At 42.8% G+C, this 27,143-nt stretch overlaps 1 protein-coding gene across 12 annotated transcripts in view; it reads right to left on the bottom strand.

Annotated features, from left to right (window-relative positions):
* The window catches only part of MBNL2 (muscleblind like splicing regulator 2), a 149,602-nt gene that overhangs the window by 21,616 nt on the left and 100,843 nt on the right, over positions 1-27,143 (bottom strand). For 11 of the 12 annotated variants that reach the window (XR_014469729.1, XM_083168777.1, XM_083168774.1 and 8 more), the window contains exons 3-5: positions 18,756-18,920; positions 12,870-13,070; positions 8,045-8,308 (exon numbers count right to left, since the gene is read on the bottom strand). Coding sequence is in view for 11 of the 12 variants with exons in the window: in XM_083168777.1 (XP_083024903.1) it covers positions 8,045-8,308; positions 12,870-13,070; positions 18,756-18,920 (630 nt within the window). In the remaining variant the exon portion in view is untranslated. The remainder of the gene's footprint in view (positions 1-8,044; positions 8,309-12,869; positions 13,071-18,755; positions 18,921-27,143) is intronic. The other variant, XM_083168781.1, reaches the window with a different exon arrangement.

Consider the following 27,143-nt stretch of genomic DNA (forward strand, 5'->3'; position numbering starts at 1 on the left):
TCAATTGAGGCATTGAACAGAAAAATCGGGTCAATTGAGACATTTAACATTGTTCCCTATGGGAAATCGCGGGCATCGCGTCGCACCCGATTTTTAGTGCATTCAATGCCCGCGATTTTTTTACCTGCGATGCCCACGATCAAAATCGTGGGCGCCGTGCTAGGTAAAGAGTACCGCATAATATATAAAGTGCGTCTATTACGAGATCTGTACTTAGCTGTAGGATGCTAACTGAACATAACACACTATACTATTTGTTTCCTATCACCTACAACAGGCATGTCCAACCTGCGGCCCTCCAGATGTTGTGAAACTACACATCCCAGCATGCCTTGCCATAGTATTACTATTAGGGAATGCTAAAACTATTGCAAGGCATGCTGGGATGTGTAGTCTCACAACAGCTGGAGGGCTGCAGGTTGGACATGCCTGATCTAAAACAAAACATCACAATAGTGAATGAGTAACTGGATGATAGCTCGACCCTGTATAGGTCAACAGTCATTAACATTGACACCATATGGTCATCATGCACTAGACCCACAGGTCCAGAAGGACGATATGAAAATGGTCGACACACAGTCAACACATTATTTTAATTATTTTGTCTCAAATTTAGGATCTGCTTTATTTCATATCCACAATAAGCTGTGTCCAAGAAAGATACTTTTGAGACAAAAGAACAAAAAAATAGTGTTGACCATTTTCATGTTGGCCTTTTGAACCATCAATGCCTTTTCTAATTGTCGACTTGAAGCACTGTCGACCATTTGGTGTCCACCTCATGACTGTCTACCTATACACTGTCGATCCATTAATCCACACCCGTGACTATGAATGAGTTCAGCACAACAGGTAAGAAACAGTTACAGCTCTATATAAAAAAAGATATCACCAATTTAGTTTTGATAGCTAAAATATAATAGCAATCTATGCAAAGCAGAAGAAAACAAATAAAATATGTAATAGTGTATGCATAATAGAAAATGAAAAAAAAAAAGGATTTTTTTTATTATAAATATGTATTAAAATGAGGTATTCATTCTATTTATACTGTATACAATGGCTCAATAATCTATCTGTCTTTTCACATTTTTATTATGCAATATTATTTTATTATTTGCAACTTACTTGCAATTATTTTATTGTTCCTTGTTATGAAGAAATAAAAATGACTAAGCCGCTGGCAGGCATTTGCAGCACTAGAAGTGCTACATTTGTTCATTGCTGTAAGGACATGTGGTGTTCTTTTTAGATCAAATACTTTTTATGGATAGGGAAAGAATAACATAGATGTGTGTGAAAACGAGATGATAGGATTGGCTGTTACCCACCTACACTAAATATACATTCACTATAGACTGATTATCCCAATAGGGTGTGCTCACTGAAAGTACAGAATTACAGTGCATTGCTCAGTGTATTCTTAATGCCCTACACACCATTAGTTATTAATTGAACATTAATGCATGTCAACATATTTTTATTCTATTAATAAATAAATAAATGTATTATGAAATTATTCAATTTTTAAGAGTTTTGAACATTGAATGGTCATCAATATAAAACCAATCACTGACATAGGTGGTGTGTGTATGTGTTTGTGGGGGTGTACAAGAAGGGAGCTGAAAAATCATCACCTAGCTGGTCTTGGCCAGTGCACACATGACTACTCGCATAATGGCATCAGCAGTAATTAATGGCCGCATTGAAAGGAGGGTGATTTGGAGTTTGCAGTCATGGATTGCCGATGTACCTGGTCCAGACCAGGATCAGATGACATGGGTGTCACTGCCAGGCTAATAATGCATGCCTGCATCATCATCTTTAGTAGCTGCAGCCTGTGCACTGACCAGAATGAATCTGATTGGCTGCACCATCATTACCTCATTGGTGTTCCCAAACTCCCACTACCTGTTTGCATTGCATGTGAAATTCAAATATACAATTTAAACATTTTGGCAGATTTTAAAATGTTTGATAGGTAATTTATGACCCACCTATATATCTATTTATCTCTTGTATTATGCATCTACATGATGATGATGATATTTGCATTTGAAGCACCTTGGGCACATGTTTTCCCATGGCTGGAACGCCTCATATCAAAAACTGGCCATGCGACTGCATTCAACATTTTTAGGTGCATGCATAAAAGAAGCATTAAGCACAAAAGTTACCCAAAGCAACCAAGACTTGATACTTCTCCCTCTTAGGCATATTATGAGAAATACAAAGATAAATATACACCTAAACAATGCACAATAAGCAAAGTTAAATAAGATTGTCCACCTAAGCAAAGACAATGGATAATGTGTATGCAACTATCTACATAAGTAAAATTGAACAATGTTTGTGTGTGTGTGTGTGTGTGTGTGTTTGTATCGAAACGTTTCACAATAACTCTCGAAAGCTTTAACAAGTCGTCTTCAAACTCTGCACACTCACTATCTTATCATCTTAAGGGACGATCTAAGTTTGAAGATGGGTTTAATCGGACGAGCCCTTAAGGTTGCTGTCATAAGGGTCTATGCTATTTCTGTTGTTTTCATGCATTGTGATATGTCGTTGGAAAACTTATGACGTTCTGAATACAACACAATAGACTCCATTAAGTGGACCCTTAAAGGCCTATAAGGGTCCATTAAATGAAAATCATTTTCACTTTACAAAACTTCTGACAAACTGAAATTAAAAAGCGACTCATCAGCAGAGTGGTCTGTGAATCAAACACTGTAGATATCGTTGTGAAATCCATGTGAGATCGTTCCCCAGTTAGTTATTTTTTCTCTTGATTGTTTGCTTATACATTGAGAGTTTTCGGGATCTTCTGTACCTGCTGCAGCAGCTCCTTCCCTGCTGTGGTTGGGAAGGGAAGGTGGATAGTTATAGACCTGCTCTGGCTGCTGCAGCAGCTCCTGCCCTGCTGTGGTTGTGAAGGGAAGGTGGATAGTTGGAGACTTGCTCTGCTGCTGCAGCAGCTTCTGGCCTGCTGTGGTTGGGTGGGGCAGGTGGATAGTTGTAGAACTGCATTGGCTGTTTCAGCAGCTTTTGCCGTGCTGTGGTTGGGAAGGTGGTACAAGAATTGCATAAGCAAAAACTTTTGCTAGTGCACCAATATGTGAAGGTAGAATAAAAAATAAGGTGGAAGAACGCACCCTTCAGTACAGGAATTTTCCCTGCTCTAAGGAAATGAGAGCTATCTATATCACACATCTCTTAGATGTTTGTTCAATTTGTGTTGAAATAGAGGAAACAATCCTCTCCTTTTATTTCAAATGGAATGTGATGGTAACTTGAACCTCCAGAGGGATCATTTCTTTTTGCATCCTCAGTGTGTGTGATTTTAAGTATGTTACAAAATTTTCGCAAAAACACAAAAAAATAGTAGTATATCATTTCAAATACATTTAAAAGGTTTCATTAATCTAATGATTTTATGGTGTGTGCAATCGATTAATTAAACCTTATAAATGTATTTAAAGGTATTGCACTACGAACCTCTTTTGTGTTTTTATGAATATTTTAGTCACATCATATTTCATTACGCTGTGAGGATAAAGAAATGAACAACCACCTGGAAATTTTAGTCACCATCACCTTCCATTTGAAATAAAGGAGAAAAATGGTTACCTCTATTTCCACACAAAAGGAACAAAGATCTAGGAGAGCTCCCATTTCGTAGAGTAAGGATAATTACTGCTATGCACTGATGGTGCGGCCCTCTACCTTGATTCTGTTTTATTTTGAGAAATGTTTTAGTGAATTGTCACAGGAAGGATTGTCAGGGTATAGTAGATTTCAATCTCTCTGACATGGTGTTTGAGGAAACACTTAAAACATTAAGGCAACCTCTTATTAAACTATAAAATAGTGGATCACCAGACTTAGGGCAGTATTCAATGAGAAAAGTTCTCCGTGTTTTATGAAGAATTTGTGCTTTGTTCGCCTTGGACGGAGCATTTTGCTCTCCAAAAGCGAGCAACCCTATTCAATGTGAAATATTCTCCGTCTTTCTAAGTGATTTTCTCCGTCTCTCTCCGTGTAGCAATTCTCCATCTTTAGATGGAGATCTGGAATGTGAACTTTTAAACTAAAAGTTTTTTTTTTTTAATTTTGGTGTCAAAAAATCAGGCTTTTTTTTCTGTGAAGGGGCATGTTATTTTTATTCATGTGCTTATAGCACATGAATATATATTTAATTTTACACAGTGCAGCCAGCAGGGAGCCGGAGCGCTCGAGCCGCTCATTAGATATTCATATATTCACTGCACCCGATCGTTAATATGCACGATCGGGTGCAGTGAATACTGGGTCCCCCGCTGGCTATAGGGGGGGGGCAGCCTGTGCTGCCTGGGTCCAGGGGAGCCCACCTCCCCTCCACATTCCTCTGGAGCAGCCAGGGAGACTTTAATCTCTCTGGCTGCTTCCGTCCCCCGGCTCCCTGAAAGCTCCCTGCCGCGGACGCTTGTCCGCTGCAGGGGTTAAGACTCGCCGCGAGTGGCGGCGAGCATCAGCCACATTGAATAGTGGGAGCAGGAGGCTCCGGAACACGGAGAATCTCCGCTAAAACACGGAGAGTGCATGGAGAGCGAAATAAAACGCTCTCCATGCACGGAGAACTTTCACATTGAATACTGCCCTTAGTGGAATCTAGGGTACTCTTTACCTAGAAGGGCGCCCGTTGTGGTGATCGCGGGTACATTTATGTCTGGCCGCGACGCGACCGACGCGATGCCCACGATTTCCCATTGAAACCCATGTTAAACATGGAAATCGCGTCGGTCGCGTCGCGGCCGGCCATAAATGTACCCGCGATGCCCACGACGCGATGCACCCGATTTCCCATAGGAATCAATGTTAAATGGCCCGACCAACGCGATTTTCATGTAAAATGCCTCAATGCCCGCGATTTGTCCATAGGAATCAATGTTAAATGGGCTACAGAGCCCAAATAGGCACAATTAACCCTTAAATGTCCCCCCAAATTTTTAACGCCACCCCACGATCCACGCCAACCCGAAGCGTGGCGAGCGCAGCGAGCCCGCGAGGGGCGGCGGTACGCGTCCTTCGACCTTTTCATGCCCTACTATCCACGTCGGCGTGGAGTTGAGAATAGAATAGTGTGGCGAGCGCAGCGAGCCACCGAGCCCGAAGCGTGGCGAGCGCAGCGAGCCCCGTGAGGGGACGCGGATACCTTCACAGGTAAACGCGTCCCCTCGCCGGCTTCACAGGTGTCCGTGGCCACCCGGGCACCTGTGAAGTCCGCGAAGGGACGCGTTTACCTGTGAAGGTATCCGCGTCCCCTCGCGGGGCTCGCTGCGCTCGCCACGCTTCGGGCTCGGTGGCTCGCTGCGCTCGCCACACTATTCTATTCTCAACTCCACGCCGACGTGGATAGTAGGGCATGAAAAGGTCGGAGGACGCGTACCGCCGCCCCTCGTGGGCTCGCTGCGCTCGCCACGCTTCGGGTTGGCGTGGATCGTGGGGTGGCGTTAAAAATTTGGGGGGACATTTAAGGGTTAATTGTGCCTATTTGGGCTCTGTAGCCCATTTAACATTGATTCCTATGGACAAATCGCGGGCATTGAGGCATTTTACATGAAAATCGCGGTCAATCAGCCTTTTTAACATTGTTCCCTATGGGAAAATCGCGGTCATCACGGGCAGCAGATTTTTATGTACCCGCGATTTACCCGCGATGACCGCGATTTTACCCCCGACGCCCGCGATTCCAATCGCTGGCGCCGTTCTAGGTAAAGAGTACCGAATCTAGCTAGTAAGTCTCCCTGCCCACCATGAAACTCCCAAAAAAACTGAAGAAGGGTGATGGTATATGAACCAGCTGCAGCATTGCCACTGTTAACATGGACCTCCCTCATCTGTACATGATCATATGAAGGAGGTGGTCGTTAACGATGCCAGGAAGCGTGCATTGTTAATGATATTGCGTGTACACACTAGACGCTAAAGTAAAAGATATCACTCAGGAGGGCTCTTCTGTACAATTTATTTTACTATCTCATCTAGTGTGTATGGAGCTTTAGACTTCTACCACCTAATAGAACAATAGTGTATAAAAATTGACTTCTAAATATGCAAAAATTGCATTATATTTTACAGTATTCAATATGCGCTAAGGTTATTTGTATTGTTAACATTGGCAATACCAACATTCAACATCCTCTGTGCAATCCTAGGCAAAGTAAAGATCAGAAAATGTTAAGACAAACATAGGGACTGGAATACAGAGACAGGAAGAAGCAGAGGTTGCACTAGTTGACCATATAAGGAATAGTATAGTTAAGCTTTGCATTGACTTTGATTACAATAGTTTGTATTCAGCTCCTCCACTACTGTCGAGTTTTATGCTCATTACTTCAGTTGTATTTGTTGGATTAGAATGCTACTATTATTCCCACATGTGATTTGATCTGACAAGTCACACTTAGTAATGTATTCTTAGTCATTGTTTAATGCTATTATTTTGGACAATAGCTTTTTGTATATTAACAGTTGTATAATAGAATATAAGGTACAATGGATTCATTGAAGTGTACAACCACAGGCAGTGAGCCTGGGCTATCTGTACCACCCTCTCTTTAATATAACAAGGTACAGGTTATTGCCACAATTACAAAGAATCGCTGATACATGACATTTGTTAAGAATATAGGACTCTTAGCTTGCATGAAGACAACAATAACAATCTAACATGGACGAAGGTGGCTTGCATTTTATTGTACCCTTTATAAACAAACATGAATCATAAAAGAAACATGTATCGATGTAAAGGAAATAAATTAAGATTTGGAGTGAGTGGTGTTTACTGTAAGGGATTAAAGCAAAATAATTCAGCGCAATGATGTTCTGATACGGTATACTATATTTCTTCTCACTTGTGATAATCTATCTTTAAAGGTCAATACACACTGGTTGATTTTGCCCAGCAATTTTCCTGGGGATGGAAGAGTTTCCTTTGCAGGACACTATGGAAAGGTGATCACCCCATTGCTCACCTGCTGGTAATGATGCAGGGCCAGCGATGATGCAGGGGCGTGCATCGCTGCCTCATACACACTGTGTAGCTTTTGAGCTGCTTTCAGCTCAAAATACAAAACTGAGCTGCTTTCAGCTCAAATTTGCCCAGTGTGTATGGGCCTTTCGTATTAATCCATTTCATGGCTTACTAAGTGGCTGAATGTAAGATTTGGCTTTTACAATCCAAATGTATCAATCTTCACTTGCAGTATGATAAGGGGTGGGGGAGTCTAATTCCTACATCTAATTATCAGCACTGGGAGATTCAGTTATCAGGGATTACCCCCTGCATTAATCTACAGGAGGTGGACTTTTCCAAAGGTCAACAAGAAAAGGCACCATGAGGGGTTTAGGTGAAAACCCACTGATTAAGCAGTTTGTGCAGAATCAATGGGTTAGAGCACATTAACCTCAGATTACCAGAGCAGGGAAAAGGCCATTTAATCAAATAGCTTTACCTCATACAATATGGCTAGTTAGCTAATTGGAGTCCACATGTAGGGTGAAAGACAGTTTGCAACATAAAACAATGAGTCCTCTTTTGGAAAATGTACGCTATAAAAATGCTGATTAAATGTATACTTCAATTTTAAAATATACTTTGTTTAAATTAACTATTTAATCTAATTACATGAAATGATTTCTTTTAATTATAAAAAAATGACTCTTTTAGGCTTAAAGCGTCATAGTGCACATAATTCAAGAGATGAAAAAATAATACAAAAAAGAGAGCAAGACAGCTATATAGGCAACTAATAAAAGGACCAGCTAAAATGCCATGTTGCTGTGAGCCAATACTGGATTAGAACTATGAATGGATGGTGACATTAATCAGTAAGAGCTGCAACCAGGATTACAATACCTGTTCTGCTGAAAACCATATAATATACTACTATTTCCCTCACTGCAACATACAGCATGTCTTACCATGTTGAAGGAACTTACATTTGTGCATAGGCAATAGGAAAATGAATGCTTTGTGTGGGCGAGCAATTCCACTTACCATCACTGTTGCAGCTGCAGCAGCTGCTTGTGCGGCCACTGCAGCCTGGTTGGCTTGATGTTGTGCAGCTTTGATTTTGGCCTGTAAATGTGCAGGAGGGTGAAAATATTTGCATTTCTCCCTCATGCAACGACCCTTAATGTAATCCATACAAACGGTTACAGTGTTATCATTTGTATCAATCATCGTGCTGTCTGCTGGGTGAGCAAAGCGACAATCAGTCTCTCCCCGTGCACAGTTTCCTCTCTGAAACTCCCTGCATACCTACATAAGACACACAAGGACACGTCACTGAAGGTCTTCCTACAAAAACCATTTATAAAGCTAAACTAATGCATTCAAATCTACTTAAGGATTGAAACCCCTTTAAATAAACAATGGTAAAATAACACATCCAGTGGTTTATGCGATAATGGTTTAAAGTATTTCAAATGAATAGCTGCCCACCGCAATTATCATGTGTCCCACCTAATGGAAATGACCTATGGACTTCCTCTAGCAGTCCTACTGTTACTGAGATTTCCACCACAGGATCCAGTATTGCATTGCCAGATGGCAGCTGGATGGCTGCTGCACCTATGCATGTCTGCTGTCCAAAGAAGCAGTAACGACAACTCAATCTCCAAGCCGCAATGCCCGCTAACAGAAGAGTGTACAGAATCAGTGGTTTGGTCTCAATAACGGCACGGGTTGCAGAGAAGAGACTGCATGCACACCTTATATAGGGAAAGCCGAGATTAGGGGGGTTATTCAGGTTGATTCGCAAGGCTGTGAATTCGCAGCCTTGCGAGTCCACCAAACCCCGCCCGGCGAACGCACCCCCCCCCCAGCAAAGTGCGGCTTCACCTGCACAGCAGCGAATGGATGTTTTGCATAAACATCCATTCGCTTTGCTGGGGTGTCCGCCCACATCATTCGATGGTCACCGACCATCGAATGATGTTTAGCGTGCACGCATATATAAGTGACTTTTCAGTTGCGTATATATGCGTGCACGCTGGCGTGATATGGGCGGGCAGCTGAAATCCGGTGACGTCAGCTACCCAGCCCACACACCCGCGTCACTGCCTCATTACCATGAGAACGCCCAGCGTTCTCATGGAAACGCCCATGGAACGCTGGGCGTTCCCATATGGTAATGGGGCAGCCCAGCGCTCACCGCCCATCTCCGCCCCCCCCTCGCTGCCATGGGTGCGTGCACCCGGCGACCCGAAAGGCCGCCGTGTGTGCACGCACCATGCGCAGAAACACGCCTGCGCAGACGCAAAACATCGGTACTGCGTGCGAATGCGCGCAGTACCGATGCAATCTGAATAAGGCCCTAGGTGTAGAAAAGTCCAATCGTGGACATTACATGTACAGCTAGATGTGAATAAGCCACCCAAAAAAAATTAAATCAGGATATTTGCTGAATAGGGGAGAGCTTTACCTTAAGAAAAACATAAGATGCGATAAAATCATAAGGGTCACCCCAAATACATTATTATTATAGTTTTGTTTAACACACATTTCTCTTTACTATAAACAATATATAGTACAGGTTGAGTATCCCTTATCCAAAATGCTTGGGACCAGAAGAATTTTGGATAATGGATTATTCCGTATTTTAGAATATTTTTATATTTGAAAGAGGTATCTTGAGGTATCTTCTATTTATGATGTATAAACACATCAGACACATGAGATACACACAAATATATTTTATTTGTGCATGAAACAAGGTTTTAAAACATGAAACAAAGTTTGTGTACAATCTCAGGTACTGAATTTGAATGCCAAAAAATGATGTCCTTGCCAGTTACATGTTATTTCCCCAGTAGCGCCAGCTACAGATGTCCCCAGTAGGTTTTTTTTTGCAAAAAATGAAAAAATAAAAGTACATTTTGGAGACTATGGTTTTTGGAATAATTGGAATAACGGATATTTGGATAAGGGATACTCAACCTGTAAATGGTTAAGAATTACTTTGCTTGGGTTTAATTTCATGGAATATTTATCTAATGAAATAGTACACAGTGAGGTACTCCAACATACTGTAATCCTTGCTCAGTGAATGCCTGCTATTGTTTTCAAAGAACTGTAAGCTAATGTACAGGTGCAGTTCACTTGTGTCCTTATTCCTGTAGCTGAGAGAAGCCTGAGATTCCCAGCAGACTGTTCTGCTTCTTGTCTCTATCTTCCTCTGACCTACTCTGCATAATTTGAAATATCTTGTCTTCTGCTTTTAAATTAAGATTTTAAGGTGTGTACACACGGGGGAGATATATTGCTAGCAATATATTGCTTGCAATATATTGCTGAGTAATATATTGCTCAGTGTACTTGCAATATATCTCCGCAATATATTTCTCAGCAATATATTGCTCAGTTTCCAGTTTTTCAGAGGGACCAGCAATTTTCCCTGAAAATTGCTAGCAATTTTGACTAGATTTTTTTTACCCTCTATTTAAATTCATTTATGATTGACATGGGTTGTGGGAAGTCCTTCTGGAAGGGAATAAATGTGTATATGGTGTATATACAGATGTAGCAGGGGTCATCTTTGTAGGGGCAGGATAATCTAGCGGCAGCAGCCGCTAGTGCCCCGCTCCTGCCAGGGGTGTGGGGGCACAAGACGACCGTGCGGCCCCTGCCACCCCGACACCAATGCCCCCTTCATTTATATTGAGCCCACATACTATTGGTGTGGGGCAGCATGGTAATGCTCATGCTGCCCACCGATGGTGCAAATCACCATCGATGGGCAGCATGAACATAATCATGCTGCCCGACACCAATGCCCCCTTCATTTTTTTTCATGTCACATACTATTGGTGTGGGGCAGCATGGTAATGCTCATGCTGCCCACCGATGGTGCAAATCACCATCGATGGGCAGCATGAACATAATCATGCTGCCCGACACCAATGCCCCCTTCATTTTTTTTCATGTCACATACTATTGGTGTGGGGCAGCATGGTAATGCTCATGCTGCCCACCGATGGTGCAAATCACCATCGATGGGCAGCATGAACATAATCATGCTGCCCGACACCAATGCCCCCTTCATTTTTTTTCATGTCACATACTATTGGTGTGGGGCAGCATGGTAATGCTCATGCTGCCCACCGATGGTGCAAATCACCATCGATGGGCAGCATGAACATAATCATGCTGCCCGACACCAATGCCCCCTTCATTTTTTTTCATGTCACATACTATTGGTGTGGGGCAGCATGGTAATGCTCATGCTGCCCACCGATGGTGCAAATCACCATCGATGGGCAGCATGAACATAATCATGCTGCCCGACACCAATGCCCCCTTCATTTTTTTTCATGTCACATACTATTGGTGTGGGGCAGCATGGTAATGCTCATGCTGCCCACCGATGGTGCAAATCACCATCGATGGGCAGCATGAACATAATCATGCTGCCCGACACCAATGCCCCCTTCATTTTTTTTCATGTCACATACTATTGGTGTGGGGCAGCATGGTAATGCTCATGCTGCCCACCGATGGTGCAAATCACCATCGATGGGCAGCATGAACATAATCATGCTGCCCAACACCAATGCCCTCTAAAGACAGCCTATGCACTGACTAGTGCGGCTGTGGGGCGCGCAGAAGGTGTGGGTGCTGGCACAGTGGGGGGGAGATTTGCGCAGCAGCTTCTGTGCTGTATGCGCTGGCATTGACAGAGGAGGAAGCAGGGGGGGCGTGTGTCACGCTGTGACAGGGCGGGTGGGCGGGGCCTGGCCGGCATGTCACGCTGTGACAGGGCGGGTGGGCGGGTCCCGGGCCGGCATGTCACGCTGTGACAGAGCAGGTGGGCGGGTCTCGGGCAGGCATGTCACGCTGTGACAGAGCAGGTGGGCGGGTCCTGGGCCGGAATGTCACGCTGTGACAGAGCAGGTGGGCGGGTCCCGGCCGGCGCTGGAGGGTAGATATCGCTGGTCTCTGGTGCACAGTGCTTTGTGCACCAGCGACCAGCAATTTTTAGGCAGAATCGGAGGAGCAAGCTCCTGCGACCAGCGACCATGAAGGGCTGGCCGCGGGAGCGCGCTCCCAGCCATTTATCGCTGACTGCACATTAAATCACTGGCAATATGGTCACTGAGCGACCATTTTGCCAGCGATTTCATGCCTAATTGCAGCAGTGTGTACACAGCATTAGAGTAATTAGGCCAAAAAGAAGGATCCAGAACACTACATTAAGGTACAGAAACAACTGTCACACAATGTTAATAATAACCCTTTGAGTGGCAAAATCTCTGTGTGCGATGTGCTAAATGTCTGCTAAAAATGCTAGCATCACTTATATTTGTTATATAAATTCAAGTAAAAAATGTGTAAAAATAAAATAAAATTATAATGAAGAAAAATGTTTGCTTGGCAATATTTACACCTATTTTGACAAATTCACTAGGCACTCAGAGGGTAAATGGAAAAATGGAAATAAAAAAGCGAAAGTAAGATCACATGAATTCTATTGTTATGCACCGCGCACTGTAATTCGATTTAGTGTACCATATAATCCTACAGTAACTGCCTCAGATGCCGCACAAATGTGCTCCCTTGAAGTAGAAGGACATGGATAAACTTGCGAATAGTGTAAGTGTAAAATCCCGTATACTACTATATGGCTACACTGATTATACTACTCCTTAAAAAGTAAATGTTGCCGCTGTATCCTGGTATTGTTATGAACTGTTTTTTATAGATTTTATTTTGTATAATGAGATTTTTATTTTTCCTATGTAATTATTTATCGCATGGACGTATGATGATATATACTAACCTAAACAGGTCACTGCTTTTAAGGATACAATGTAAACTGTACCTCCAATTTATCTGTCCTGAGAAGTTTCTGGGTAGAAGTAGAACCGCCGACTGATACAGGTGGACTTCCAGGAACCATTACAGGTGTAGAGGGCAGCATTTCAGTTGGAACTAATCCAACACCTGGTGTCATTTGAGTAAGATACGGAGCAAAACTAATAGCTGTATTTGTTCCTAGTGATGGACCTACAGAATATGTGGGCTGCAAAGAAAAACACATTAGTGAGTGCCACTGTAAAAAGAAATATTATATAATCAACATATCTGGGACATTTACCACACTTTTGTCACAGTATCAGTGTTGTGCACTCATTTGGTTAAGAATATTTTAAAGGTTGAAATTTATACTGCATATTTGTGGAGACAGCCAGTGGCAGAACTCTGGGAGCCAATGGAGTCATCTGCCACCGGGCTCCTGCTCCCAAGGGGGCACCTCTCTACTCCCCTGGAAGTTTAAGTCAGTTATTTAAAAGCCAATGATATTGCTTCTGTGGCTGAGTTCTGAAATATATATGTGTTATCTGAACAGAAATATATATTTTCTATAAGGTTATATAGGGTTGTATGTGTGCGTGTATATATCTTGCCTCCAGGCAACTGGAACGAACTTACGCCACACAGCCATACTAATTACCTGCTCCAGACCTAAAGACAACGTGTTATACCCATCGGCATTTGATTTATGTTTGGAAAATGCAACCTTAAGTGGAAGACAAACAGCTGATTAAGTGTATGTTCACTGTCTTTCAGGAAGTCAATGTAAGTCTCATATAGAGCTCAGTGTGGTTCATCTACCTGAAACGCATTAATGGAGCCGGCTGTGTACAGAAACCTGCATTACTGCGCTTACACATGGTAAAAAGTACAAAGGTTTCCACATCCATTTATGTGTAGTGATTTCGGTTAAAGTGCACACAACTGGCACCCATGGGTATAAGACCTACAGAGAGGACACAATGGCTTATCAGGAAAGTGTAAAAGTGGTAAGTGCGGGAAAAGAGGATAGGAAATAGGTTGTTAGGGAGGGGTGTGAGTGTTCCACTCTCTAATAATGTCTCAGGTATTTACAACAGGAAATGTTATACACTCATCTTTGCTACCTATCCTATGTTATATTTCTGTATGTAAACAGAGTAATGCAATTCATCATATAAACCAAAAAGCGTGAACATAACAACACATGCAATGTAAAGCTGAGCAGTACAAACACTTGAATAATGCCCCTGTAAGGTACTAGTGCACGTAAATATCTAATACTACACTTTTCCAGCAATGATTATTTACTTATAAAGTGAGAATACTGTAGCTACAACTACTAATATTCCATATGTATCCAGCAGATGCGGAACTAGTGAGTTGTGGGCCCAGGTGCACATATATGCTTCGGGCCCCCCCATACTCAAAATAGGAACAGTATGCCAAACATTTAGGGCATAGCTTTGTGGGAAAGTGGTGTGGACTCATAATAGTTTCAAAGTACTGTAGTGTCCATTATTCACATTACACCACATAGTAGCGCAACTTGTACCCATTGCTCTAGGCAGAGCCCCTGATACCCCTTTCAGATCACATTTTTTACCCGGATTATTGCCAGATCGAGGTGGGATTTGAAAGCATGAATAACCAGGTCGACCAACCCAGGTTATAAGAAGGGTTAAAACAGGGTTGCCCAGTGTATAATGAGTGACAGGGGTTTAGTGTGAAAGGGTAGGACCCAGGATCAAAATATGGGGTACAATCGGGGATATCGATCTGAAAGAGCCCGTTAGACACACTGTGCCAGAATTACACACAACCTAATGCCCATTACACATTGTCATACACTGTAATGCCAATTACATGTTGTCACACACTGCAGTACCATTACACATTATGCCGCATACTGTAGTGCCCATTACACATTATGCCGCACACCGTAATGCCCATTACATATTGTTGCACACCGTAATGCCCATTACCACACACTGTAATGTCCATTACACAATGCCGCACACCGTAATGTCCATTACATATTTCGGCACATACCATAATGCCCATTACACATTATGCCACACACGTAATGTCCATTACATATTATGCCCCCAGTAATGTTCCTTACACATAATTTACCCAGTTGTGCCCCTTAAAGAATGTCCACATTAGTTCCCCTTACTAAATACCCATATTAGTGACATATAAATGGGGAGGAGAGAACTCGCCGCCATTGTGGTATGCGCTCAGCTCCTATGCTGCTGAGCAGCTCATACCATTGCCGACAGACATTTGAAATATGGTGCAGGCTAGTGAACCAATTAGAGCTTGTAGTCCAGCAATCAATCACTAACTGTGGCTGCCAGTCCATGAACTCTGATAGGCTGGTGCCATATTTCAAATGTTCTGTCAGTGCTGGTTTGAGCCCCTCAGCAGCCAAGGAGCTGAGCGCACACCACCCAGACTCATGGGCAGTGAGTGGCCATGCGCTGCTCCCCCCAGGACCCAGCATCTAGGCTGCCCATGTCTTACCACATGCACCCCATACCCCCAAAATACCCTATTCCCCCTATCTCCTTCAAACACCCCATATATTGTTACCCCCAACACATCCCACACTTCAGTTTCTGTTCCCCAACCAGTGGCGGATTCAGGGGGGGCACCTGGGCACGTGGACCCTCTGTCATTTCATTTTCACTGAGGACCAGGGCTTTCCAACGAGCCCAGCCCCGTGTCTCTAGCCCCCCGGGAACTAAAGATATCGCCTGGCAAAGCTGTAACGTTTTTTCCCCATCGGATAATATGGGACCCGGCAATTCCGACCCCCACCTAGTTCCGACGGCTGCCAGTTCCCTCCCTGGCATCACAGAAGCTTGTGGTTGATCTCATTCAATTCCAAATCGCTGGGCCTTCAATATGATAGGCTGGTCCATATGGGTCAATCGGTTCCAGAGATATTGCATGTAAACCGATTTTTTATTTTTGAAATGTAATTTCATGGCTGTTCATGTTCTTTGAAGGCAGATTACTCTGGAACCAAACGTTTCAGTTTCACTGGACCAAAATCATTCAAAGCCCACTCAAATCAATATGATACTTGTCTCATGTAAATGGGTCAGTTGGTTCCGAAGATATAGCCGGTTAATGAGATAACTGGTTAAAGAGGGGGAGGGGGGGGGGGGGGGTTTCTCTCCCCCTCACACCAGAAAATGCAGGGACTAGGCTGGTGTAAAGGGGGCCAACCTGGGAATGCATTTTCTGGTGTGAAAGGGGTATTATTTCAAATAGCCGGGACCTGCAGTGCTCTGAATACAGCCAGGCTCTGCCACTATCAGTGGCTATCACTTCTGTCTGGCGGCGGCTGTCCCCCATTTACCGCGAGCATGTATTCTCCCTTGGCAATGAGCATGTAATCCCACATGGCAACGAGCATGGAACCTCTGGCAATGAGCATGGAACCCTTGGCAATGAGCATGTAGATAAGCAGCACTTATGTAGCATAATTTTTAATAGGCATTATGGTGTTTGGCATAATACATACATAATACAAAATGGACATAATGGCATGTAACTTAACGTGTAATGGACATTATGGTGTAAATGTTTAATGCACGCCTTTGATGGACAATGTCCCTGTTTATGAAGCGTATTGTGAATTTTGGCTTAATCTGTTTGGCATTATGTGAATTCTGGCTCAATGCGTGTGGCATTATGTGAATTTTGGCTCAATCCTAGTGACATTATGTGAATTGTCACTAGAATCCTGTAATGTGTATTGAACTGTGGTGCTCTTTATTTGTACTGTATTTTTGTTATTTATTTAATGTTATGCCAAGTTTTGTCTCCCTGTATTGTTCCTTTGTACGGCGCTGCGAAACACTTGTGGCGCCTTATAAATAAAATTATAATAATAATAATAATAATAATTTTGGCTCAATCCGTGTGGCATTTTTTGAATTTGGATCAATCTGTGTGGCATTATGTGAATTTTGGCTCAATCCGTGTGGCATTATGTGAATTTTGACAAAAACCATGTGGCATTATGTGAATTTTGGCTCATTCCATTTGGCATCATGTGTAGGGGCAAGTATAGTGGGGTCTAGTGTTTTGTTGCATAATGTGTAGAAGTTGTATATAGTGTTGTACACTACACTCAAGGACATGCCCCTTGTTGAGTGTCCACACCCCCTTTTCCGGAGCGCGCATAACTGCTTCCTTCACTTTTGTCGCCATGGTGGGCCTGCGTACTTTAAATGCCAGGGCATATTTTTAATTCCATTCCCACCCTCTCTCTGCCGCTCTCTTAGCATGTACACTGGCACCACTAACATCGCCCCTCCCCCACCTAAACCCTCTTTTATCATGGTGCCCCCCCTGTCATTTTATCCTGGATCCGCCCCTGTCCCCAACATATACCCCCATAACCCTCTATCCTGGCCACACACACACCCTATTCCACTCGGTACATAATCCTACTCTCTACTCCCATTATACACCCTACACTGACTGTTCCCACTTCCCAACGTACACATAATTCCAACCCCCTCCCCCTCCCATTACACATGCCGCCCTTTATTTTTATTATACTGGTCCCCAATGCATTGGTAGTCAGTGGCCTCTGAGACTTACCAACACATTGGGGACTTGGGGAGCCAAGCGGGATGGAGTTAGTTGCAGTGTGGGTGGCTGGCTGGTCTCCGGCTCCTTCCTACAGCCTGCGCGCCAGCCACTCGGCACACGCAGGCTGCACTCTCACAGCTGAGGTCAGAACATAAGATAGCAGTCACAGCCGCACTGATTCTGTAGCGCCGGCGGCTGTGACGGCTGGGAGAGCAATGCCACGGATCGGATCCACAGCAGAGATCCGATCCGCAAACCTCCCCCCGGCGCACAATATCCATTCCACACTCCCCCCCCCCCCCCTCCCGCGGGTTTCGCAGGCCACCGCACCCACGCCGGTCACTAAACTTTAAGTAAAAAAAAAAAAAAAGGATGGAAACGGCGGCAGCGGTGCAGAGTAACGGGCCCCATGAAATAGCTTGGGCCCCGGTGCACTGCACCGTCTGCACCGCCAGAAGTTCCGCCCCTGGTATCCAGAAAACTTCCGACTGTCACGGAGTCCTCCCAGGTGAGTAGACCCCCCTCTTCCAGATCCTGCTTATGTGTGTGGAAGATGAGATTGCATCCTCCGACCCGGCCTCACCATCATTATGCAGAGCTGGGCCTCCACAATTATCCCTTGGAGAGATCCCACAAAGCATACATTCAATTTCCATCTCATTGATTATTTCATTATATATTTAGTTGCCAATGCCTAGCACAAGACAAAAAGAAATGTCCAAATGGGAAGTATTTTTGTGGTATAGTTACACAGAGATAACTACTTTTCAAACCTCAAAGACATGGAACACCAGTACTTTATGCAAGAATGACAGTACATATTGGGGGAGTCTAATTTCCTGTGTCTGCCAATTCAATCAGCAGGGATTGCCCCGAGTGGACTTTTCATTGCAGCGTGCATACATTCTGCATTCTACATGAAATGTATGGGCTGGTGTTTTATTGAATAGCTACAACCATGAAACATGGATAATTGGATTCCCCCCATTGTCATCATATAATGAAGTGCATTGCCCATCTTTGCATGTATCATTATTTATAGTACATTGTATATTTTCTCATAATATTGAAAAATAAATTTTTATTGGGTTCTATAGTACTACTTGATTTTTCTGGATACACATCATCCCTTTAAAGTATCCTGCAAATGATTAGTCTCTCCCCTGTGTTCGTCACGCTTAAAATCAGCTGGTAAATAATCATTTAGACATCCAGAAAGATAATCACTGTGGTTACTCCCTAAAGGAAAGAAAACAAAGAAGTTTTTAGCATATGAGTACAAAGGAAGTGTACTCACCATAGGCTGTAGCTGTGTTCCTGGGAACATAAACTGCATTTGTTGAGCAAGCATCGCTGCAGCTGTTTTCTGCTGGATAAGATTGTTTCTGCCATTTATTTCTAGCTGTGTTTTTAGGTGCGTTGGTGGATGCAGATATTTGCAGTTCTCTCTTGAGCAGCGTCCCTAAAACATGCAGAATTGCCAAATAGATTAATTTCTTTCAAGACAATACAATAGTAAATAAAGAGACAGGAACCAAGACAAGCAAGATACTGTACTAATATGCAACATTAGTAAATTAGGTTAACAGCAGTAAAGTCAATCAATTTGTAATTATGCTGTTTGGTTTCAATAGACATCATGTCATTTGCCATTAGTGCCCATGGCTCATTCTCTTGTGAACTACAAGTTCCAGCATACCCTGCCATATATGAGGTGGTAGAACATGCTGGGGCCTGTAGTTTCACTGGGGAGGGCATATGTACAGAGCCAACATACTTAGCCCATACATTTTTTTTAAATTTTGCGGCAAATCCTAATATTTAAATAGACTGAACTAGGATTTTGTATCACTGATCAGCTAAGTATTATTCTTTCCACAAATTAGTAAAAGAAAGGATTCACACACTATAATCAGAGCAAGCTCAAATTTGCACATATGAAACACATTACCTCAAAGGCACACAATTTATCCAATGAATACACCAGTGTAAGAAATGAGTGGACCTTTTGTCCAAGGCAGCGGAGAGCCTGTGTGGCCACAGTACTGGGGAAGGGCTGGGATGTTTCGTCTGAAGTGTTCCAGCTCAAGGCTGTGGGGCCGCAACAACACCCATCTAATCTCCACGGGTGTTGTCAATTCATTGGGAAATATAAACAACCTCTTCAGTACAGATACAATATGCAGATGTGTAAGCTACAGCCACATGCCCTAGAACATGTAACACCATCCCATCCAGTCACAATTACCAGGATAGATAGGGAAGTGGACGATAAACTTTAACGATAAATCCTGGACAAAAACCTTTTACCAGGTATCAAAAAGCTGCAGGAAGTGTGTTTTCCAACAGCACAATTCATTGTGCACACCACACGCAAGATGGGAGTGGTTTACAGTTAAACTGGGTACACACATACACAGTTATCTGTCCAATCTGTCTGGTGGGAACAAAAATCTGGTAATTTATGGGAGCAAATGCCAATCAACCATTCGCTCCCAAATACTGGAAAATGGACAAAAACTATGATTACAGATAATTCTGTAGGTGTGTACCCAGCTTAAGGCGTTTCATGTGATAAAGCGCTTCTTTGCATCAATTAGCCAATTGACTATTGACATTGGCCTGTCAATTACCACAGGCCAATTGATCTGCCAGGGCTTCATTTAGCGCAGGCTGCACGTATTGTCGATTTTTGTTTGAGCCTTATGGCGGTATGAACAGAAATCCAAATGCATGCATTGTAAACACGCGTAAACCCATACTGCTTATACCAGACAATGCATGTTAGTGGGTAATATACCATGCTAGGAGAATGGATGGTAATTGAATAGCCCTGGGCAGGAAAGTCAGAGACTGCCACCCTATAAATGATCATGGATAACTGAATCTGGCCCTTCTGAAAAGCTTTATAATATGTATAAATCCTACCACTTATTTTGTGTCTGCTACTGTTATTAAAAAATAAAAAAAATGAGAAAACCGATGAAAATGATATTCGTGCTTAAGCTTCAAGCCATCTCAGTGGTTCTGTGACACATTTCTATAACGCTGCTTGATGACAGGCCTGGTCAATGTGCCAAAAGGAGGCACTGAGCAACACAACATCCTGACAGATGGCAGCCCAGCTTTATTTCAGTATATTAACAGATCTTCATGTATCAGATAGCTAAGCTACTCATGGTCAGTCTGGTCTACTTTATCCTCCTGAGCAAATATCTTCTGAGTCAGCTCTGTGTCTGATCTGGCCGTCACCAGAAGAGGAATAAGATTCAGATTTCCCTTGTAGGACCATTTATACATTTCAAGTAAATGATCTGTTTCTGATGCTAGGAATGTATGACTAAATCAATAAGAAAGCCTGAAGATATAACAATGTTATAGACAGCAAGTAGGCATGGGAGTAGATGGGGGCGATACAATCTGTCTGCTAAGATAAGTGATATAATTATATCTCCCACAATAATGCTTTGCTTCCTTCCTTTCCAATATTCTATAACCTTTTTCCATTCTTGTGTTTTATGAAAATGTAATTAAATATGGTTTGACATGCAGCAGTTCAGTATTTGTGGTTTTAGTGTAGTCTCCATTAACAGATCATAGTAAATATATACGTATCTGTAGTTTACAAGTAATAATGTGAGGTATTCTAGGCACAAAAGTAAAATAAAAAACAACCTTTTATCTCAACTCATTGGGCGGTATTCAATGAGGCTGATTCGCCAGGTTTTTATGGCGATTTTGTGCTGTAAGGAGAATTTCTGACTAAAACGGTGAATCAGCCTATTCAATGACCAGATGGCGAATACATTTCAAGGTTTTTTTCGCCATGATTCACCGAGTAGCAATCGCTATCTTTTTATGGTGAAGTGGAAGGTGAACTTTTAAAATAAAGTGTTTTGTTTTTTGCAATTGGTGTAAAAAAATCTGGAATTGTATTCTGAGGAGGGGCATGCTATTTTTATTCATGGGCTGTATATATTTAATTTAATTTTTTTTTTTTTTTACATAGACCAGCCAGCAGGGGGCCGGAGCCGAGCCGCTCATTAGATATTCATATATTCACTTCACCCGATCATTACATATGCCTGATCAGGTGTAGTGAATATACCCGGTCCCCTGCTGGCACCCCCGGGGGGGCAGCCTGTGCTGCCTGGCTCCCGGGGAGCCCACCTCCCCCCCACAAACGTTCTGGGGCAGGCAGGGAGACTTCCATCTCCCTGCCTGCCACCGTCCTCAGGCTCCCTGCGGCGTCCGCCGCAGGTGCTCAAATTCGCCAGTCAGGGGCAGCGAGCCCCTGACTCGTTGAATACCGGAGCCGTCGAGGCACCGGAACACAGCGAGCAGTGGCGAATGTGCAGCGAATCCTAAACAGGATTCGCTGCACGTCGCCAGTATTCACATTAAATATCGCTCATTGTCACAATAAGCTGGGGCAATTAAGTTTTTTTTTTACTAAGATGGGAGTTATATTAAAGATGGGATGTTGCCCATAGCAACCAATCAGAATTACTTCTTATTAAGCATCTTCTGAAATGTTAATAGATAGAATCTGATTGGTTGCCTATAGCAACATCCCAGCTTAAATAGAACATCCATATTAGTAAATAAACCCCTAAGTGTGAGTTCAAGTTTTAGGCACGGATATTGATTTTCTGCATAATGTTCATGGCCATAACATTGCTCCTTTTGTGCAATGTTAAATATACGTATTATGCACACAGCACACATTGGGCCTCATTCAGATATGTGCATGCATGCTTATATGGAAGTGGCAGCACTGCTCAGATACATTCTATCTATCTAATAAATTAAATACTGCATTTCATAATATTTGCATGGCATCCAATGTTTATTGTACCTTATATCTGATATATTACCAATCTATCAGTAGATATCTGTTTTTGTTAAACATGATTAATCTTGGTCTGCACCTGCACCCCTCTAGTGGACAATCAGGGGAGCCGGATGGCTATATGTTCTCAGCGTTTCTCTTTACCCTAGTCCAGTGGTTCCCAAACTGTGTGCCGTGGCTCCCTGGGGTGCCTCTGGACACATGCAGGGGTGCCGCGGCTTGGTGGTCTAGGACTAACTCAAATTATTAATGGTTAATTATTTATGAGCAAAACCAGTGCTGGTAGCTGGCAATCATAGAATGTGTACCAACAGAAGCAAATCCTGCCCTTTACCACATAACTGCCACTAAGAATCGCATATAAACCCAATCTAAATAAAAAAAAATTGACCTAGGGGTGCCGTGAAAAAAGTCTGATTCTCTAGGGTGCCGTGAATCAAAAAAGATTGGGAACCCCTGCCCTAGTCTGAGCTAAGGTCAAACTGTGTGGAAGCTTTTTTCTGCGTGTTCTCGTGTTCATACCTACGGTTCCGTCATTGAAATAAACTCTTGGGCAAAATCCTCTTCCTTTCCAATAGCAATTATTTGGAGGGGGGTCCCTCTCTACTCCCATAATATCCTAAACTTTCCAGGGTCACTGCACTCATATATGACCAGGATGTCTGTCAATCACCTTGGGCACTGCTCAGTTTCATGCATGGCAGGAGATCTGATGCTGCTGGGCCAGGGCTTTGATTTACTAAAAGTGAAATTGTATACTGAGGTCACTAGATATGTGCCTGCGTACAGCAACCAATCAGGCAAGGATAAAATTGTCTATTTCTTATTCTCCCCTAAGGTGAACAGGGTAAAGCCATGAACACAAACCTACTAAGATAATACGAATTTGCACCATTAGCGAATTATCCCGGAAAGCATTAGAACTAGCGGATGTGATCTTTGGCTATGGGAAGATCAGCACAAAAGGTGATAAGTAGTGATCACAGCTATATATGAATATATCCTGTTCAATAAAGACTATATTGAGCATCTCTTACAGTATTTTGGGTAAAAAAAATCAGGGTTATTTCAAAAGGAGAACCCCTTAGAATTACAACATTGCTGCTTAAAGAGTTTTATGTTGATCAAATTAAAAGGACAATCACTTTAATAAATATGACTGACACTTAAAGATTTTGATAGGATCATTAATATCACATATGATAAAGGTATTAACACTTAACCTTATATATTTGTACTCTGAGCCTGTTGGCCTTCTATCATTGCATTTCAGATGGTTTGGTCAAGGTTAATTTTGTATTTGGCTCACAAATCCTCTGATCAAAGCAAGGAAAGAAACTGGCAGCGTTCTAGATGCTAGAGCTGGTTGTGAACAATGTGAGCGAAAACAGGATTCTGTTTACTTGCAAGATTTGAGTAAATCAAACATGACACATTTCTCTCATCCCCAGAGAAAGGATAATAAACCCAATTTCTGCATCAAGTATGGGTCCCATAACATTACACTTGGTTATCACTTATTGCAATTACAATTGTTACCAATGCTGAAGCCATAATTATTTACATATGTCTCAGAACAAGCCATAATTATTTACATATGTCTCAGTACATTTTGGATATCATAAAAATGACTGGCGCTTCTATGACTTATTCAGGACTTTTATTTACAGTATACGTTGCTACAGGAGCTCCGTAGGTATGTATAAGGGGATTACACTGACAACAAGACAAATACTGTAAGTACAGACTAATACCAGCTATATATAAATTCACATAAATACATAATTAGTGAACATTTTGCATAATTAAACATGGAAAAGACTCCATAGTAATGTGGAGGGGTGCAAAGGTAAAATAAAAAATATATTATTTTAAGTACACGCTAAATAATTTCAGAGGTTAGGGCTGACCAGGGAGAAATTGTGAATGCAAAATCTAGATACTGTAATCTGATAATCAGGGACAAAGTGAGTAAGCAAGCACTAGAAGGGAAAAGATAAGAGGGCGTGTGTACGATAATGAGGCTAGAGATCTAGAAAGGAGCGGTGAGTTGGAAAACTTTGAGATTCAATTTATTTCTTGCACAGAGTGGCAAAGAGGGGTGGCAATGGAACAGCAATGAGAAATAAAGCAATGTGGGCATAGTGGCAGCATTATGGTCTCAAAGCCCTGTAGTCATGAGTGCAATTCCCAGTTACGGCCCACCCAGTGTGGTATTTGCATTTTCCCCTTATTTTGTACAGCTTTCTCTCTGGGTGGGCTTGTTTCCTCAAATTTTGGACCTTATTCTGGTTGACTCACAAGGCTGCGAATTTCGCAGCATTATGAGTACCCCAGACTCCGCCCGCACGGCCACCAGCCCCCCCTTGCACCCCATTATCCCCCTGCATAATCATTAATTTGCAGCTTTGAATGTGGGGGAGAAATCATTCGATTGTCAGCGACCATCAAATGATTTCTCTAGCACTCGCAGATCTGAGACACCTCTGTGGCTGACGCCAGCTGCCCGCACCTCGCAATATTGGGCCATTGCCATGGAATCACCCAGCGGTTTCATGGGAATGGCCATGAAACGCTGGGTGTTCCCATGGGCTTTGCCCCCCGCCCGTAATGCTAAGTGCAAGTAAGACGGCAAACATGCATAACTGCGCAGACACTAAAAATCGGTCCACCTTGCGAACGCGCAGGGGACCGATTACATCAGAATAACCCCCTTTCTGTGCCCATGTAATATGGAATATACAACGTAAGCACCACTGGAGCCGGGCTGATGTGAATGAATGAAAAAAATGTCTGTAAAGCTCTGTGGAATATGTAAATAGCTAAAAATACATACTAAAAAGATGCAGCACTAGATATGAACACACAGTATGTTCTGGAAAAAAAAATGTACTCCCTACAACAGACAGCATGCAATTCCCATCCTCTACTCTACATATGCAGGTTTCCGGGAACCCACCATGTTTCTAGTGACTAATACAGCACATGCACAAATCAGAAGGAAAATGGCTGCTGCAGCATTTTCCGTGTGATATCTTCTGCAGCTGAAGTGCTGACACAACTAAGGTAAGTAATTAAGCATGGGTGCAGGGTATGCAGCGTGGGCCCGTACCCGGGCACACATCACACCCATTGTAGATACAATGAGACATTCAGCTATATACCAGGAGCCCTGCTAACACCTGTAATAGTGGACAGTATGGCTCTCACCTGGTACTGCTCAGCTTGTGCTGCAGCAAGTGTCTGTGCAGCCGCCACTGCATCCGAACTGTGAGACGGGATCATCTGGTGAATGCTGATTCTGAATGCTCATGAGTAGAGACAGGATTATATGCAACATAAAAAGCTTGAAATATGCATGCAAATATGCATGAAAAATACTTAAAATATGCATGAAAAGTGTTAAAATATGCTACATTAAATAATAAAAGAGTAATTTTTAACTTATTTATTTAAAAATCAGCATAAAATTAGTTGCAAATAAACCTCAAAAATAGGCCCACAGCATCTGCAGATGTTTAGTGCTGTACACAGGATTTTTTTTCTTCTTGGCTGCTACAGCATACTCCAGCATCCTAGGCTCTTCTGGCATCAACTACAAGGACCCTCATCTCCAGCACTGATGGATCAAATGTCAGCATAGCGTGTGAGGGCAGCGCAGTGGAGGGCTTCCTCACTGACACAGCATTTCCTTCGCGCCGCATGATGTCACAACCCTTCTGCCCACCTCCTCTGCTGCAGAAGTCTGTCTCTTGGTGTAAAGTCCCAGGCCAGGGGCAGGCAAAGGTTCAGGAGCTTCGTAATGGCATCCGCCCCGACTGACTTTTATCAACATGAATCGGCAGCCTAGAGCAGTGTCAGACATATTGTACATCCAAGGTTCCCCACACTGCGCACATATTGCCCCAACCTGCACACTCTAGCACTACCTGGCCAGCAGCAGGGCAAAGCAGTGCTGTGACTCGCGGGCGGGAAGGGGGCAGGGCCTAAAATATGCACCATCACTAGATTTTTGGTAAAATATGCAATAACCAGTGAGAATGGGCAAAATATGCAAATGCATATGCAAATATGCAAATGCATATAATCCTGTCTCTACTCATGAGTAACCCTGACCCACAGGCAATTCTGACACAGCATAGCTGGATTGATGTAAATTAACTGCAGGCTCTGGTACACACACACACAAAGTATTTGTTTTGAACCTTTTTTATATGGTGGGAGGGGGAAACACCAAACTCCAACTAGCTTCTAGGCAATTGGGAAAAACTTATGCCTCTGACAGGAAGATTTAGGCATACCAGATATATCACCCTTCTATGTCTGTTTATCCGAGGATCACCTGTGTCCTAAGTGTGGCTGCTTGTGTGTATCCTGTGTATTTGTGACATAGGAGGTACGGCTTATATAGTGACAATTTCCCTACAAGTCACTTCCCTATATCTCAGCTGTATTGTGTAATAAGAATTGTACTGTTAATTGTGCTCTGTTTTTGTTCGTCTGTACTGTTTTACTTGTCTACCTACCTGGCTGGTGCAATGACCATGTGGCGCTGCTGAATGGCTGCCTGGGTGCTGTACAGCTCGGTAAATATGTTCCCCATGTTCGTGTCCCTCATTAGAATGTGTCTTGTGCATATCTGTATGTGTGATGTATATCTGTACTGCCATTGTTGCTCGTACTGATAACCCTTTGTATTACAGTATGTGCATTATTTTTAATGTCTGTAAAGCGCCTTGTGTCCTGTTGGAGAAAGTGAGCTATACAAATAAAACTTACTTACATGAGTGATATCATATTATATTTTTGTATTTATAAAATAGTGTTAAACAG

Source organism: Crinia signifera, chromosome 2, assembly GCF_055691185.1.
Source record: "Crinia signifera chromosome 2, ASM5569118v1, whole genome shotgun sequence".
Taxonomy (NCBI): domain Eukaryota; kingdom Metazoa; phylum Chordata; class Amphibia; order Anura; family Myobatrachidae; genus Crinia; species Crinia signifera.